A 15,052-nucleotide genomic window follows, 5' to 3' on the forward strand; every position below is an offset into this window, starting at 1 on the left:
CCGGGCCCTGCGCCTGAGGCTGGGTGCGGCCGGGAGACGAAGAAGCTGCCCGTCCCATGATCCCAGGATGCAGCCAGCCTCAGAAGCCTCAGGTCCGCCCGCCCCATGTCCTGGGGAGATGGAGAAACCGGGCCCCAGCACCTGAGGCTGGCTGCAGCCACGGAGACCAAGAAGCTGCCTGCCCTGTGATCTTAGGCCTCAGCTAGCTGGAGAAGCGGTTCACCCCACGTCCTGGGGGAGACAAGAAACGAGGTGCCAGTGCCTGTGAGCCTGACTGCAGCCCGGGAGATGAAGAAGCTGCCTGCCCTGTGATCCCAGGCTGCAGCCAGCAGCAGAAACCTCAGGTCCTCCTGCCCCACCTCCTGGGGAAGACTGAGAAACCCGGCCTCAGCGCCTGAGGCTGGCTGCGACCTGGGAGATGAAGAAGCCACCTGCCCCGTGATCCCAAGCCGCAGCCAGCTGGAGAAGCCGCCCTCCCCACGTCCTGGGGGAGACAAGAAACCGGGTGCCAGTACCTGAGGGTGGATGCGATCTGGGAGATGAAGAAGCCACTTGCCCTATGATCGCAGGCTACAGCCAGCTGGAGAAGCTGCCCACCCCATGTCCACCCGCCATACGTCCTGGGAGAGATGGAGAAACTGGGCACCAGTACCTGAGGCTGGCTGCAGCCCGGGAGATGGAGAAGCCGCCCACCCTGCGGTCCTGGGCACCAGTACCTGTGGCTGGCTGTGGCCTGGGAGACAGAGAAGCCACCCACCCTGCAGACCTGGGCACCAGTAACTGTGGCTGGCTGTGGCCTGGGAGACAGAGAAGCCGCTCACCCTGCGGTCCAGGTGCCAGCACCTGCAGCTGGCTACAGCATGGTAGATGGAGAATCCGCCCACCCTGCAGTCCCGGGCACCAGCACCTGTGGCTGGCTGTGGCCTGGGAGACAAAGAAGCCGCCCACCCTGCAGTCCTGGGTGCCAGCACTTGCAGCTACAGCACAGGCGAAGCCCCCTGTCCACCATCCCCTAAGGCTGCAAGCAGCCTGGGCGCCTATGGCTGACCAGAGGGAGGGAAGCCCGGATCCTGGGTGCCTGTGGTCAGCTGGAGGAGGGAATCCTGGGTACCAGGTGTGGGCCGAGGCAGAGGTAGTTAGGGGCAATCAAGCCAGCAGGGGAGCAGTTAGGGACAATCAGGCTGGTAGGCAGAAGCAGTTAGGGGCAATCAGGCAGGCAGGTGAGCGGTTAGGAGCCAGCAGTTCTGAATTGTGAGAGGGATGTCCAACTGCTGGTTATCCCATGAGGGGTCCCAGATTGGAGAGGGTGCAGGCCAGGCTGAGGGACACACTCCCCGCTGCCCCCCCCCCGCCCCCCGTGCACGAATTTCGTGCACCGGGCCTCTAGTCAAAAATAAGAAACTAGAACCCTCAGTTGTAGACTGCCATCCTGACTCTACTACAATAAAACCATCTGGTAAGGTAGCAAGTGTGATGGAAAGAGGTGGGTTAAAAAGGAAAGCAGGCAGTGTTTGTACATTAAATACATCATAGTATGTGGCACACAGTTATTAAGACTGTTGAAAGGCTCAGGAAACCATGATGGAAACAGATACTGCCTCCAAGTGGCAAGTATATGTTACCTCCATGCCACCTCTGGTTCTTGACATAAAAGCCTTATTAGCTATTATTTAGTGCAGCAAGTCAATAGATTACCTGTCCTTATATTTCAACACTGATAAACGTCTTTCTTCAGGGAGGTCCAAAGATGCCTTATTCTAGCATTTATCAGTCTTTATTAAGTCTTTATTCTGCTGTAACCTATTCACCTCTGTACTTCCTAGAGACCTTGTAATTCAGCCATGCCTATAAATCTTCATAAGAGTGCAGTATGTTGGTGATAATCCAGTTATTCAGACCAGAACTCAGAATTCGAATAGTGCTCTTAACCTCCAGAAGCAAACCGCCCGCCATGACCCAGCAATAAAGGACTTGATCCATACCTGGAAAAACAGCAGAGCTTTGGAGATCTTGTTGTAGATATTAAAGGAGAATTGTTATAAATATACCAAAGAAATGGGAAAATTCTGTTTAAGATTCCATTTAAAGTTTTATGAGAGTAAAGTTAGAAAAATATATGTGGTTATCTTGACCATTGATACTCAGGAAATAAGACAAATTCACTGCATTGAATTAAAGAATCTACTGGTATTATGGGTCAGAATAAGTGTCAGTCGTTAGTAAACTTTATGGAGTTCTTATTCTAGGATGATTTAAAATTACTTGAGGTCATGTAAGTTTCTGTCATAATTCTTCCTCATAGTTACAAAAAATAAAGGGATTAAATGCTGAAAGGGCTGCACATTTAATAAAGGAGATAATTTAAAGAAGACAAAATCATTAAGAATAGGAGATAAAGAATAGAAAGGCCCTGACCAGTTTGGCTCAGAGCGTCGGCCTGCAGACTGAAGGGTCCCAGGTTCGATTCCAGACAAGGGCATGTACCTTGGTTGTGGGCACATCCCCGGTAGGGCGTGTGCAGGAGACAGCTGATCGATGTTTCTCTCTCATCAATGTTTCTAACTCACTATCCCTCTCCCGTCCTCTCTGTAAAAAATCAATAAAATATGTTAAAAAAAAAAAAAAAGAATAGAATGGTTTTCTGAACTATTCCCACAAAACCCTTATGACTTGCCAGGTCAAATTAGTAGTTGAAATGCAGTGTAATGTTCTGTTTTGGTTCCTGGAATACAAAAAGGACATTAGTGGGGAAAACGGTGAAATCTAAAACTTTTTTAAAATTGGTAGTAAGCATCAGATAAATCAGGTTATTTTTGGTTGATGTTTTTTGTTTGTTTGTTTGGGGTTTTTTTGCAAATGAATTTTTGCCTTCAAATTTCATTTGATAGGTCTTAATCCATACTTAACTCTGAACACTTCTGGAAGTGGAACAATTCTTATAGATCTGTCTCCCGATGATAAAGAGTTTCAGTCTGTGGAGGAAGAGGTATGTTCATATACCTTAAATAAATGTTGGTTCAATAACTAAGTTTCCTGGAGATTTCCAGATACACTTGAAAATGTCGTAGAGTATTTTAATTGTCCCTAACTCTTTTCTACCTGCAAAACTTTCAAAATGAGCATTTAAGATAGATTCCCTCAGTAAACCTTAATTCCAGTAACTTAATTCCAGTTCAGCACTACAGTTAATGCTAACACAGAATTCCATTCGAGAAGAGGTTGCTGTCGTTTGAAAGAAGATGCTAATGTCACCTCCTTTCATGAAGGCAATTGCAAAGTCCAGTATCTCAGACAGGACCCAGAATAGTGGAGGACACACTCAGAAAATTTTTATTCCAATTTCTTTCTACAAAACTAATGGATCCACTGAAACCTTTTAATAGTGCTTTACACTTTGAAGAACATGTACCCTATATATGTGTGAGTTGAGCACAAAGATACAAAATTGAGTGAAACTTAGTTATAAAACCCAAGAAATTCCAACTCTTGATAAAATACAAATTGTGCTTTATTAGGGTAAAACAAATGGGAACAAATAAAACCTTTGTATTTTAGTATGTCAAGTGGTTAGTTAGCTTTGTATGTTTAGCTCCCTGTGGTTTTGTTGTTTTTTCTTCTTTTAGTTTGCATTATTTAGTTTTCACCTATAAATATGTTTTCAGATTGGTTGTACTAGCTAACAGCTATCACTAGAAAATAGTACTTGTTAACTTATAGAACTCATATTTCTTAAACCAAAAAAATATTAAAAATCCATTTTATATTCAAAAATAGAATCATATAAGTCAAGCACCATGTTCCCCAAATCAGAAAAGACATAATAGCTAAATATTTGAAATGTTCTTTTCCATCAGATGCAAAGTACAGTCCGAGAGCACAGAGATGGAGGTCATGCAGGTGGAATCTTCAACAGATACAATATTCTCAAGGTAATAAGTTAATAAAAATAGTTTGCTGAGACCATAGTTTTCAAAGCCTAAAACCATAATTAACTTTCATAAGAATATAATGATCTTTCCAGCCCAATAAGTCTGTGATACGGCACAGGGGATATTTTGGGAAAGAATATACCCTTGGAAAGGTTAAGATTCTGAAAACCCTGTACTGTTTTTATGATCAGTAATTCAGTCTTTGTTGAAATATTCAAGTTTAGCGATTATGCTTTATCTTGGGGTAATGATAAGTCCTGTAGAATTAGGACTTTATATAAATTATTAAGGTACTCTGTGGTAACAAAGCTGAATTTTTTTGTGGCTCATAAAAGGAATTCATCTTTATAGTTATATCATGCTTTTTTTATTCGTCCTAACTGGCTACTCCAGGTTTCTGTGAGTCAACACACATATAACTTTTTTATAATTTTAATAGTACCTTCATCTTTTCCAAAAACAGTCTTTCAAAAATGTTTTTTAAGTCATTCTAATGAAAGTCCTGTCTCCTTGTTGATACCAGTAACTCTTCTCAGGACCTTTTCCAACTTTGCTGTTTTTCTTTAACTATAGCAAGCAAAAAGTGTACATTTTACTTGAGATGCATAATGATTTTGTAATAATTACATTGATACATTCTTTCTTTTTTACATTGATATACTGGTATTCCTAATCATTATAAATATAAGATGGCTAGAATTAAAATGTGGCAAATACCTAGATTTTAAACTTAAGAGTGAGCATCATCTTTCAGTTGTTGTATTACTGTTTCACAAATATACTATTGTGAGTATAATAGTAGATGCTGTATTTTAGAGTTAGTGAATACTAAAACTATACATTGAGGTTGCTATGCTCATACTATTAGAAATTAGATGATTTAAAACAATTGCATTATTCAAGTAAAGGATCATATTTCTGTGTGTTCCTTTTCTTTTTTCTTTTTTTTGGTTAATCCTCACCTGAGGATATTTTTTTCCCCATGGATTTTTAGAGAGAGTGGAAGGGCAGGGGAGAGACAGAGAGAACCAGAAACATCAATGTGAGAGGCACATCAATTGGTTGCCTGCAACCGAGGTATGGCACGTGCCCTTGACTGGAATCAAACCCAGGACTGGCCAGGGTTGGGACTAATGTTTTTTGTTAGTTTTATCATAGTACTAGAGGCCCAGTGAATGGATTTGTGCACCAGTGGGGTCCCTCGGCTTGGCCTGCAGGGATCGGGCCGAAACCAGCTCTATGACCTCCCCCAAGGGGTCCTGGAGTACGAGAGGGTGCAGGCCAGTCAGAGGGACCGCAGGAGAGCTCTAGGGCGTGTCTGGCTCATCTTGCCCAGTGCTAATCAACCAGACCCCAGCAGCAAGCTAACCTACTGGTTGGAGCATCTGCCCCCTGGTGGTCAGTGCACATCATAGCGACTGGTCAAACGGACAGTCGGACACTTAGCATATTAGGCTTTTATTATATAAGATGACATAAGAATGACATCTTGATATTTTCACTCATGGACACATATAATAATTTTTAATAAAACAAATAATTATGCCTATTACAAGCAAATTTTCAGTCAAGTGTACTTTGTCTGCAAACAGTAACAAGCAGTTGTTAAGGGTGAGGGCAGGAGAGAGAACATAAGTTTGATTTCCAAAATACAGGCACACCTCGCTTTATTGCACTTCACTTTATTGAGCTTCACAAATTTTGCAAGTTGAAGGCCAGACCCTCCACCAACAAAAATATAACAACTCTCTTTTTTGTGATACTTGATTTATTGTGATGGTCTGGAAATGAATCCACCATATCTCTGAGGTATGCCAGTAGTTGAATTTGAGAAAGCTGTTTTTTCCTCTATAATATATTTTAATGCAATATTTAATGAAAATTTTTTTTTCAACGGTAAGACTTTTAATTGTGTTACTTTTTTTACCTAAATGAAATCCCCTTGTGCCTGTTGTATTCCTCGATTTTGAGTCAGAATTAAAACCAGCTTCCAGATGTGCTCTAGGACCAGCAGGGGGCTATAGCACCTTTAAACACAGCTAAGCAACAGCTTGAGGATTGTGAAATTTGACCTCGTAAATGAACTCTTCTCCAGACAAAAATTTTAGGAATTGGAGGGCTAGGGAAAGATAGAGGGAATAATAGGGGATATGTGTGTGTATATTTTAAGAATGTTTATTGGTATGGGCTATTTCAAATATTTTAATTAAAAACAGATAATACAGGGAAAATATATTATCTTTTTTATACTTACATATAGAAAACATATCTGAGTTGGAGATATTTAGTAATAATTGTAAATTAATGAGAATGGAAGTATTTTAATCAATTAATGGTATTCTTGACCTTTACATATGGCCTACATAGCTTTTTTCCTTTTGAAGTTTTCAGGTTCCAAAATGTAGCTATATTTCCATCTTTAGTTGATTAAAATAACATAGTTTACATTTTAGAGAAAAGTTTTGCGTCTTCTGACTATGTGGCCCATTTCTGGTTAAGATAAGAAGGTAAGTAATTATTATAAGCTAAAGATGTTATTTTTCTGGTTCCTTTTTTATAGATTCAGAAAGTTTGTAACAAGAAACTATGGGAAAGGTATACTCACAGGAGAAAAGAAGTTTCCGAAGAAAACCACAACCATGCAAATGAAAGAATGCTATTTCATGGTAAGATTGCTTTCCTCCTACCTTACCACCATTCTCCACATTAGAATAGCTTTTTGTCAAGTATGAAATAGTAATGAATCTATATAGTCCTCTTGTCATTTTTAAAAATTATTTCTGTAAATTTCATATTTGTATTCATTTTTTCTTCCTTTTTTTTGTTTTGTGTTTGTTTTTTATTGATACCAGAGAGGAGAGGAGAGAGATAGAAACATCAGTGATGAGAGAGAACTATTGATTAGCTGCCTCCTGCACAGCTTCCACTGGGGATCGAGCCTAACCGGGAATCGAACCAGGACCTCCTAGTTCATAGGTTGATGCTCAACCACTGAGTCATGCTGGCTGGGCTATATTCATATTTTTAACCTCTTTTGAATTTGTATATTTTCCAATGGATAGCTTATATAAATAAGATTGCCATAATGGAAAAAATACAGAAATGGGAATGTTAACTATTCATATTTTCCTTTTTTTTAAGTCCTAGTACCTTTTTCTTTTTTTTAATATATTTTTATTGATTTCAGAGAGGAAGGGAGAGGAGGAGAGAGAGAGAAACATCAGTGATGAGAGGGAATCATTGATTGGCTGCCTCCTGCATGCTCCCTACTGGGGACTGAGTTCCCAACCCGGGCACTCAGTCCTTTGACTGGAATCGAATCCAGGACCCTTGAGTCTGCAGGCTGATGCTCTATACACTGAGCCAAACCAGCTAGAGCCTTTTTTTCCTTTATGTAATATTTTGCTTTTTATGATCATTCTGAGAAATTGTTTTATTTGTGTCAAAACTACAATTAACTTTATTGTCAAGAGCCATTGTTATTGAACTTACATTTTAATGTTGCAAGTTGCCAGGTGTTGATTGTTCTTTCAAGTTTATAGTAAGTATGAATATAGATGTTAATGCAGTATTTATCAAATCTTCAAGCACATTACCCATAGTAGCCTCATTGTTTTCTTTCATTTGGCCTTGATTGCAGAAAATTTCTAGAGACCTGTCAGGTTCTATAAAACACAGCATTTAAATTTTATGGTCTCTGGAAGATCATAGCACTCTAAAATGGTGCATAATATCTAAATGGTATTTCTCATTCCAAAACCCTAAAAATCATCATGATAATATCTTGGCACAGAGCAAAATATTTATGTATTTACTTAATAAATGGTTTTAGTTATTCATATTTAAAATAAGTGATTCTGTTCTTCTGTGTTTCTGTAAAGTGGAATTCATTGTATTTTTCTGTCCCTTAATGAACAGGGACACTGATGTTGATGAATCAGTTAGCTATTTTATATTGGCTTTCCCAGCTCCCATCCTGACCCCACTCCCTGGACCGGTTCCCATGCTCAGTTCCTCCCCTTTGGCTAAGCTCCCTGTCTTTGCACGCATGCAAGGAAGAAGGAGAAAGAAGTCAATGTGCAGGGAATGAAGGCACATCTCTTTTGCAGATGGAATCTGTTAAAGCAGGTGATGAAAGGCAGAGCATTGGAAATATAGGAAAAACAAGGTATAAAGAAGATAATGAACATTAAAAAGATCACTTTGGTTACTTTTGATATCTAAAAAACGTACATAGACATGGGTGTCATTCTAAGACCTAATGAACTCATCTTTGCTATATGAGGTGAATTATAAGATTATTGGTTCTGATTTGCATAGATTTAGGGTCTGGAATTTGATAACTCTAGCATTTATATTTCAAGTGATCTGTTGGTTATTCTAGTTGAATATGTATGTCTTTATTTTACCAGATCAACTACTTACCACCCTGTTAAAACATTGATTGACTTTTGTAATTCCTCTAAAATAATTATTCTAAAATAGTGAATCGGCTAACAGTTAACTTGTCCTTGTTTTATGATTTTGCTTTATTGTAGTGGTGTATGTATATTTAAGAGTTTAACTTCTAAGAAGCTTTAGTTTTTGTTCTTTTTATTTTAAGATAAAATTGTTATTTATCTATATGTGTTTTAGGGTCTCCCTTTGTGAATGCAATTATCCATAAAGGCTTCGATGAAAGGCATGCCTACATAGGTGGCATGTTCGGAGCTGGGATTTATTTTGCTGAAAACTCTTCCAAAAGCAATCAGTATGTATATGGAATTGGAGGAGGTACTGGGTGTCCAGTTCACAAAGACAGATCTTGTTACATTTGCCACAGGTAAGAGATCACTTGTTCTCATTTATTTTTATAAGAATCAGATAAGAACTGGTTCCATATTAAAAATTTTGGGGTGCAAGGCTAGGTGAACTTTATGGGCCAAGCACAGTTCTAAGCACTTGATCTGTTTAACTCATTTAATCATTAGTACATTTGGTGTTTTAAAGAATATTGAGAAGAACATATCATTGGGCATGAAAGATTTTATTGTGGCTCTTGAAAATTGTGGGACTGTGAACTCTAAAAATTTTAGAATTCACATGCTAAAATGGTACTACTTGCCAAGCCTAATTATTTCATGGCAATGTATGAAGAAGTCTCTCTTCCATTATGATATGCTCATAATCTTCAATTTATTATATTACTACTTGAAAAGTTATAATAAAACACATCAATCCTATAGAAAGCACATTATTATCAAATAACTACTTTGTGTGCTCGCTTCAGCAGCACATATACTGAAATTGGAATCAGAGAAGACTAGCATGGCCCCTGTGTAAGGATGGCATGCAAATTCATGAAGTGTAAATAAAAAAATAAGAAAAAGAGGGGGGAAAGTACAAAGTAGTTATCCTGGTCTAACTCAGTTGTTAAAAGCATTCAAATAACTTGGCTGTAATGGATAAACTCCTGATAGGTAAATAAATTATTTTTTGCCATTTGAAAAATCAAATAAGATCAAACATTGAGATTTATTCTACAGTTAGGGCACTGCTTATAAAGATCTAGAGCAGTAATTATCAAACATTAGCAAGCTTCAGGATTCACAGGCCCTATCTTCTGAGTTGCTTATTTAATATTTCTGGGGTGGGGTCCTAGAACTTGAATTCTACCAAGTTTCCTGATGCTTCTGATTACAGATCTAGAAGAAAAAACAACAACCTAGAGCAGTAGTTCTCGGTCTTAGCAGCACATTGGAATCACCCAGGAAGCTTTAAAAATGAATGTCTGTGTCCCACCTTCAGAGAGTCTCATTTAATTGGACTGGGGTATGATCTGGGCATTGGGATTTTTAAAGGCTTCCCAGCTGATTTTGAGAGGTTGCCAAGGTGAAGAACTATAGTCCTAGAGAGAGAGGTCTGTTTTTGTTTAGTTCTTGTTGTTGTTTTCCCCCTTAATTTAGACTTTGTGTAGGGTCTGAAGTCAGCCCTCCTGGATATGACTTCTCACCCATTTCTGTTTTATATCATAAATTGGACTGATTAGAAGGCTTATAATTTCTTGAGATTCTATAAATTGAACACTGCTATTTTTACTTTTATTATCTGGAAGCTAAATAGCAAGTATAGACTGTATCTCTTTGGAGAATAGAATCATCAACTGGTCCACCAAAATCAGGAACCAGAGATAGTTCTTTGGAACTAAAGAAGGCCAATCATATGCCTGAGGGGAGTGGGAGAGTAACCTACTTAAACTTCTGGTAGGAAAGACCTAGTTGAGGAAGTAACATTTCACCTGAAACCTGCAAAATGAATGTTAGCCATTTGAAGAGTGGTAGAATGGCTGGTAGAGGAAAGAGCATATTATGTATCATGGCCGTGGGGGAAGAAAGTTTGACTATGTGAAAGAAGAAAATGTGTCTGGAGCATGAAGAACACATTAAGATTAGAGAATTTGGTACCATAGTAAGAAATTTGGATTTTCTTCTAAGGACAGTGAGCAGAAAGGGTTTAAGCAGAAAAGTGATGTGATCTGATTTATGTTTTTTGGTTTTTGTTGTTTCTTTCCTAAATCACTGGTTGCTTGAATGGAAAATAATTTAGACATGAATTAGAGTAGAAACAGGAAGACTAATTCAGAGGCCATTGTTATAGTCCAGGTGAATATTTAAGAGAAGAGAATAGATTGTAAATATATTTTAAAGGTAGAATCTACTGGACTTAATTGGAAAAATGTTCTTTGCAAGCCACTTCATGGAAGCCCCTTAAACCTCTTCCTCCTTCCCACTTGGACTATGATTTGTGCTTTTGCAGAAGCAGGATGGCTGAGTCTGGATATCTATACAGTTATTACATTTTCAGGTTTTATAATTAAAGTGAAAAATTCTTTCATTAATGAGAATAGTAGAAGATATTCTTATAAAGTTCATTTAGAGTGAAATGATAAAAACAATCATAAATGTTTATGTATAAGTATATTAAAAAGCTTAAACAATGTACACAAATAAAATTGTCATATGCTACTTTATATTCAGTAAGATCTTTTCCTTTTCACACTATAGGCAGCTGCTCTTTTGCCGGGTAACCTTGGGGAAATCGTTCCTGCAGTTCAGTGCAATGAAAATGGCACATTCTCCTCCAGGACATCACTCAGTCACTGGTCGACCCAGTGTAAATGGCCTAGCATTAGCTGAATATGTTATTTACAGAGGAGAACAGGTAACTCGTTTTTATTTGTTCATCTTCAAAAATACTTTAGAGCCATACTTTAACCTCTTCTTACTAATCTCAACAAGGTATATTGTCTTGAGAAATGGGTTTCTTTTTGTTTATTTATTTATTTATTTGGAAATAATTTCAGACTTACAGAAAAGTTACAGAAATAGTAAAGAATTTTCTTTACCCAGATTTTTCAAATGTTCATTTTTTTTTTTTAAGATTTTTAAGATTGATTTTAAGAGAGAGAGGAAGGGAGGGGGAGAAACATCTATGTGAGAGCGACACATCATCAGCTGCCTCCTGCACACCCTCCACCAGGGATTGAGCCCACAACCCGGGCATGTGCCCTGATTCGGAATCAAACCGGCAACCTCTGGGACGACGCCCAACCAACTGAGCCACACTGGCCAGGGCCCAGATGTTGACATTTTAATATTCTCTCTCCTTTATCAGTCTCTCCCTCCTGAGTAGGTGTTTATACTTTTTTTTTTTTAATATATTTTATTGATTTTTACAGAGAGGAAGGGAGAGGGAGAGAGAGTTAGAAACATCCATGAGAGAGAAACATCGATCAGCTGCCTCCTCCACACCTCCTACTGGGGATGTGCCCGCAACCAAGGTACATGCCCTTGACCGGAATCAAACCTGGGACCCTTGAGTCTGCAGGCCGACGCTCTATCCACTGAGCCAAACCGGTTAGGGCTATACTTTTTTTTTTTTCTGACCTACTTGAGAGGACAGTTCCTTTACCCTTAGGAACATAGGCATGTTTTTTTTACTCTTAAATCTGTACTACAAGTGTATTTCCTAAAAACAAGGAGATTCTCTTAAAATTGTCAAAATCAGGAAAATACCATTGATATAAAATATATCTAATCTACAGGCCTTATTCAGATTTTGCCAGTTATACTGGATTTTTTTTCACCTTTTCTAAAATACAGTTAAGTAGAATTCTATATTTCATAATTAATCTGCCTATAGCAAAGAAATGTGTAATACCCTCTTGCTCTTAGTGACACAGATCTGATCAAAAGCTTCTCTAGATTGTGTTCTGAATTGGGAATATGTATTAGAACCATCTAGGTCATTAAAAACAGATAAACACATAATTAGTACTCCTTCCAGACCCGAAGAATCTAAGGGACAGGAATCAAGGTAGGGGTGTTTTGAGAAAATGCTCTCACATGAATCTGATCCACAGCACTAAGTTAGAACTTCTTCCCTGAAGCTTAGGAATCCTTATGTTAAGTCTATTTAAAAAAAATTTTTTTTGTTTATCAACATTTGAATTAATCTTTCTCTTTTAGGCTTATCCTGAATATTTAATTACTTACCAGATTGTGAGGCCTGAAGGTATGGTTGATGGATAATTAAACTAATTCTACTGAACCTAAAATCATCGAAACAGCTGGTGGCCTCTTAATTTTTACTCCTTTGCTGAGAAAAATCATCTTGTTCGACAAGCCTGTGGCAAAAGGATAAAAAATGTGAAAGAAGTTTTAACATTCTGACTTGATAAAGCTTTAATAATGTACAGTGTTTTCTAAATATTTCCTGTTTTTCAGCACTTTAACAGATGCCATTCCAGGTTAAAACTGGGTTTGTCTGTACTAAATTATAAACAGTTAACTTGAATCTTTTATACATTATGCATTGATTCTAACAGAAACTGTAATCCCTCAACAGTACTCATTTTACTAATCCAGTACTGTGTTCCTTAAAACACAGCATTTACACTGAATACAGTTTCATTTGTAAAACTGTAAATAAGAGCTTTTGTACTAGCCCGATATTTATTTACATTGCTTTGTAATATAAATCTACTGTTTCAGAATTGCAGTGGTTACAGATTTTTTTCATGTGTACCGCTCATCTGCACTTCATCCTGCATCATCGTGATTGGTCTTTACATTTGATTTCAGAGGCTGTGTTGAGTTGTCAGCAGAGACTTTGTCAGTTGGGAAAGATTTATTTATCACATTTAATTTGCTAATGGAAGCATTTATCTCTCATTAGAAATCTTTCCCATTTAAGAGCCTATTTCATGAACTCTGGGGATTTAATTTGTGCTACCTTTATATGTATAAGATACATTCCAAAGAGCTCTAACTATGGTAGTCCTGAATATTAAAGATGCTTCTTTACTGGCATCAAACTCTAGGTTTCACGTTGGAAAAATTTTTCATGTCATTCTGTGAAAATTAGAGCAAATGCTTTTATTTTTTTAGAAAGGTTATGTCCTGCCACTGAACAATTATGGTGTTCTTTTCATGGAATATAAATAGGAAGTTAAATTTCAGAGGTGGGAAGGATAATCTTGAATCATTTTCCAATATGTTCTAATCACTGTAAATGTAAAAATTGCAAAGGGGAGTGGGTGGTTTTTTTGTCCTAAGTATTTTTTTCCTGTTCTTTCTCCTTGGCCTTACTCTTATACTTCTAGCCAATCTGTACACAATAGGTAAGCTCCACCCAGAACGTGAAGTGTAGGTGTCCCAGTTCTCTCCTGGCCTCCTGAATGGGCAGGTCCAGTGAGAAGGGTGCTTTCTGCTCTGGGCCACCTCATCATGACATTTCACCCAGTTGAAGATATGCTATCCCATAAAATGCCATTCCTATTTTCTAATATAAACTATCTTTTCCATGAAAAATGCTAAGGCATCTTGGTACAGAGACACAAGTTACGGCTTGGCAGTCTGTTGACTCTAGCTTCCTCATAAGTCAAGGCAAGAGTTTTACCCACTTAAGTCTTTGTAAATGAGGATGTTCCCATTCACCAATTTACCTTTGTTTTACATTTTATTCAGTTTCTAACTAATTGGTCCTTTACAGTAACTTGTACATAAAGTGCTAGAAAATCATGGTGGTTTTTTTGCCTTGATTAAGAGTTAATCAGAGTAAATGCATATCTGGAGTTTCTATCATGTAAATTGTTTGGCATCTGTAGAGGGAACGCTACCCCATAAAATGCCATGTAAGTTGTGATTATTATTTGAGGTCAATCCTAACCTTTAACTGGTTTTATACAGCTTTCTAATAATTGCAAACATGATCCTAAAGTCATTTCTTGGAACTCAAATGAAGTATGCCAAATTTTATATAATTTTTCAGATTCTGGAAGCTTCCATGTTTTATAATTAGAAGATAATGAGATGAATTGATGGAGTTTATATTTACATACCTTATCTCTCATCATTTAGCCCATAATCCTCACCCTATGAGTGAATCTGGAATTGCTTATCATGTAAAATTATTGTGGTCTATGAGTTTACAATATTGCAGCTTGTGTTGTTTCATCTAATTCATTGCTTAATTAGTGTGTTGTTTTTCTATAAATGATTATATTGTGGTTAATATGTTAGCATGGTGATATTTTCAGATAGCTTTTTGTTTGTTGGGAGCTTGGAGGGGGGCTGGAGGGGTTAGGGTATTTTTTTGGAGTTTTTGCATGAAATATCTTTATAATGATGCAATTGCTTTTTCCTTTGTTTTGTGAATTTTTTTGAAGTGAGATTTAACTTTGTGTGTGAGTAGTACTATTATATCCATCCTAGAGTGTCTTACTTGTACTGTATCACATTCCATACCCTCATTTAATTCTTAATAAACTGTTCACTTGTTTTTCCAGGTAGCATGGTAATTACTGAAGTAGTGTAAGTGTGTTGAATGGACTTTGAGAAAATGGATTAAGATTATAATAAACCACAATTGCAGGAAAACATTGTATTTCTGAGTCTAATAGTGATAAACAATGCAGTTTAAAGATTGAAATATTGAAGGTTGTGACCATATCATCTCAGCTACTTTAAGATTGAAAGTAGCTATAATATGCTTTTAGACAATTAGTCTACCCAACACTACTTTTGGCAAACCTTAAAGCTCATTCCTTGGAAATCTTTCTTCTTATAAAGAGGAGTATATTT

The 15,052-nt window shown here is 37.8% G+C and overlaps 1 protein-coding gene across 2 annotated transcripts in view; it reads left to right on the forward strand.

Annotated features, from left to right (window-relative positions):
• TNKS2 (tankyrase 2) overlaps positions 1–14,750 on the forward strand; it is a 61,774-nt gene extending 47,024 nt beyond the window's left edge. For both annotated transcript variants that reach the window (XM_079794128.1, XM_079794129.1), the window contains 6 exons: positions 2,889–2,986; positions 3,855–3,929; positions 6,490–6,595; positions 8,565–8,751; positions 10,973–11,129; positions 12,437–14,750. In XM_079794128.1, coding sequence (XP_079650254.1) covers positions 2,889–2,986; positions 3,855–3,929; positions 6,490–6,595; positions 8,565–8,751; positions 10,973–11,129; positions 12,437–12,499 — 686 coding nt within the window. In that variant the 3' untranslated portion in view covers positions 12,500–14,750. The remainder of the gene's footprint in view (positions 1–2,888; positions 2,987–3,854; positions 3,930–6,489; positions 6,596–8,564; positions 8,752–10,972; positions 11,130–12,436) is intronic.
• Positions 14,751–15,052: the final 302 nt, after the last annotated feature.

The sequence above is a fragment of the Cnephaeus nilssonii genome (genome assembly GCF_951640355.1).
Source record: "Cnephaeus nilssonii genome assembly, chromosome: 16".
In the NCBI taxonomy this organism is placed as follows: Eukaryota; Metazoa; Chordata; class Mammalia; order Chiroptera; family Vespertilionidae; genus Cnephaeus; species Cnephaeus nilssonii.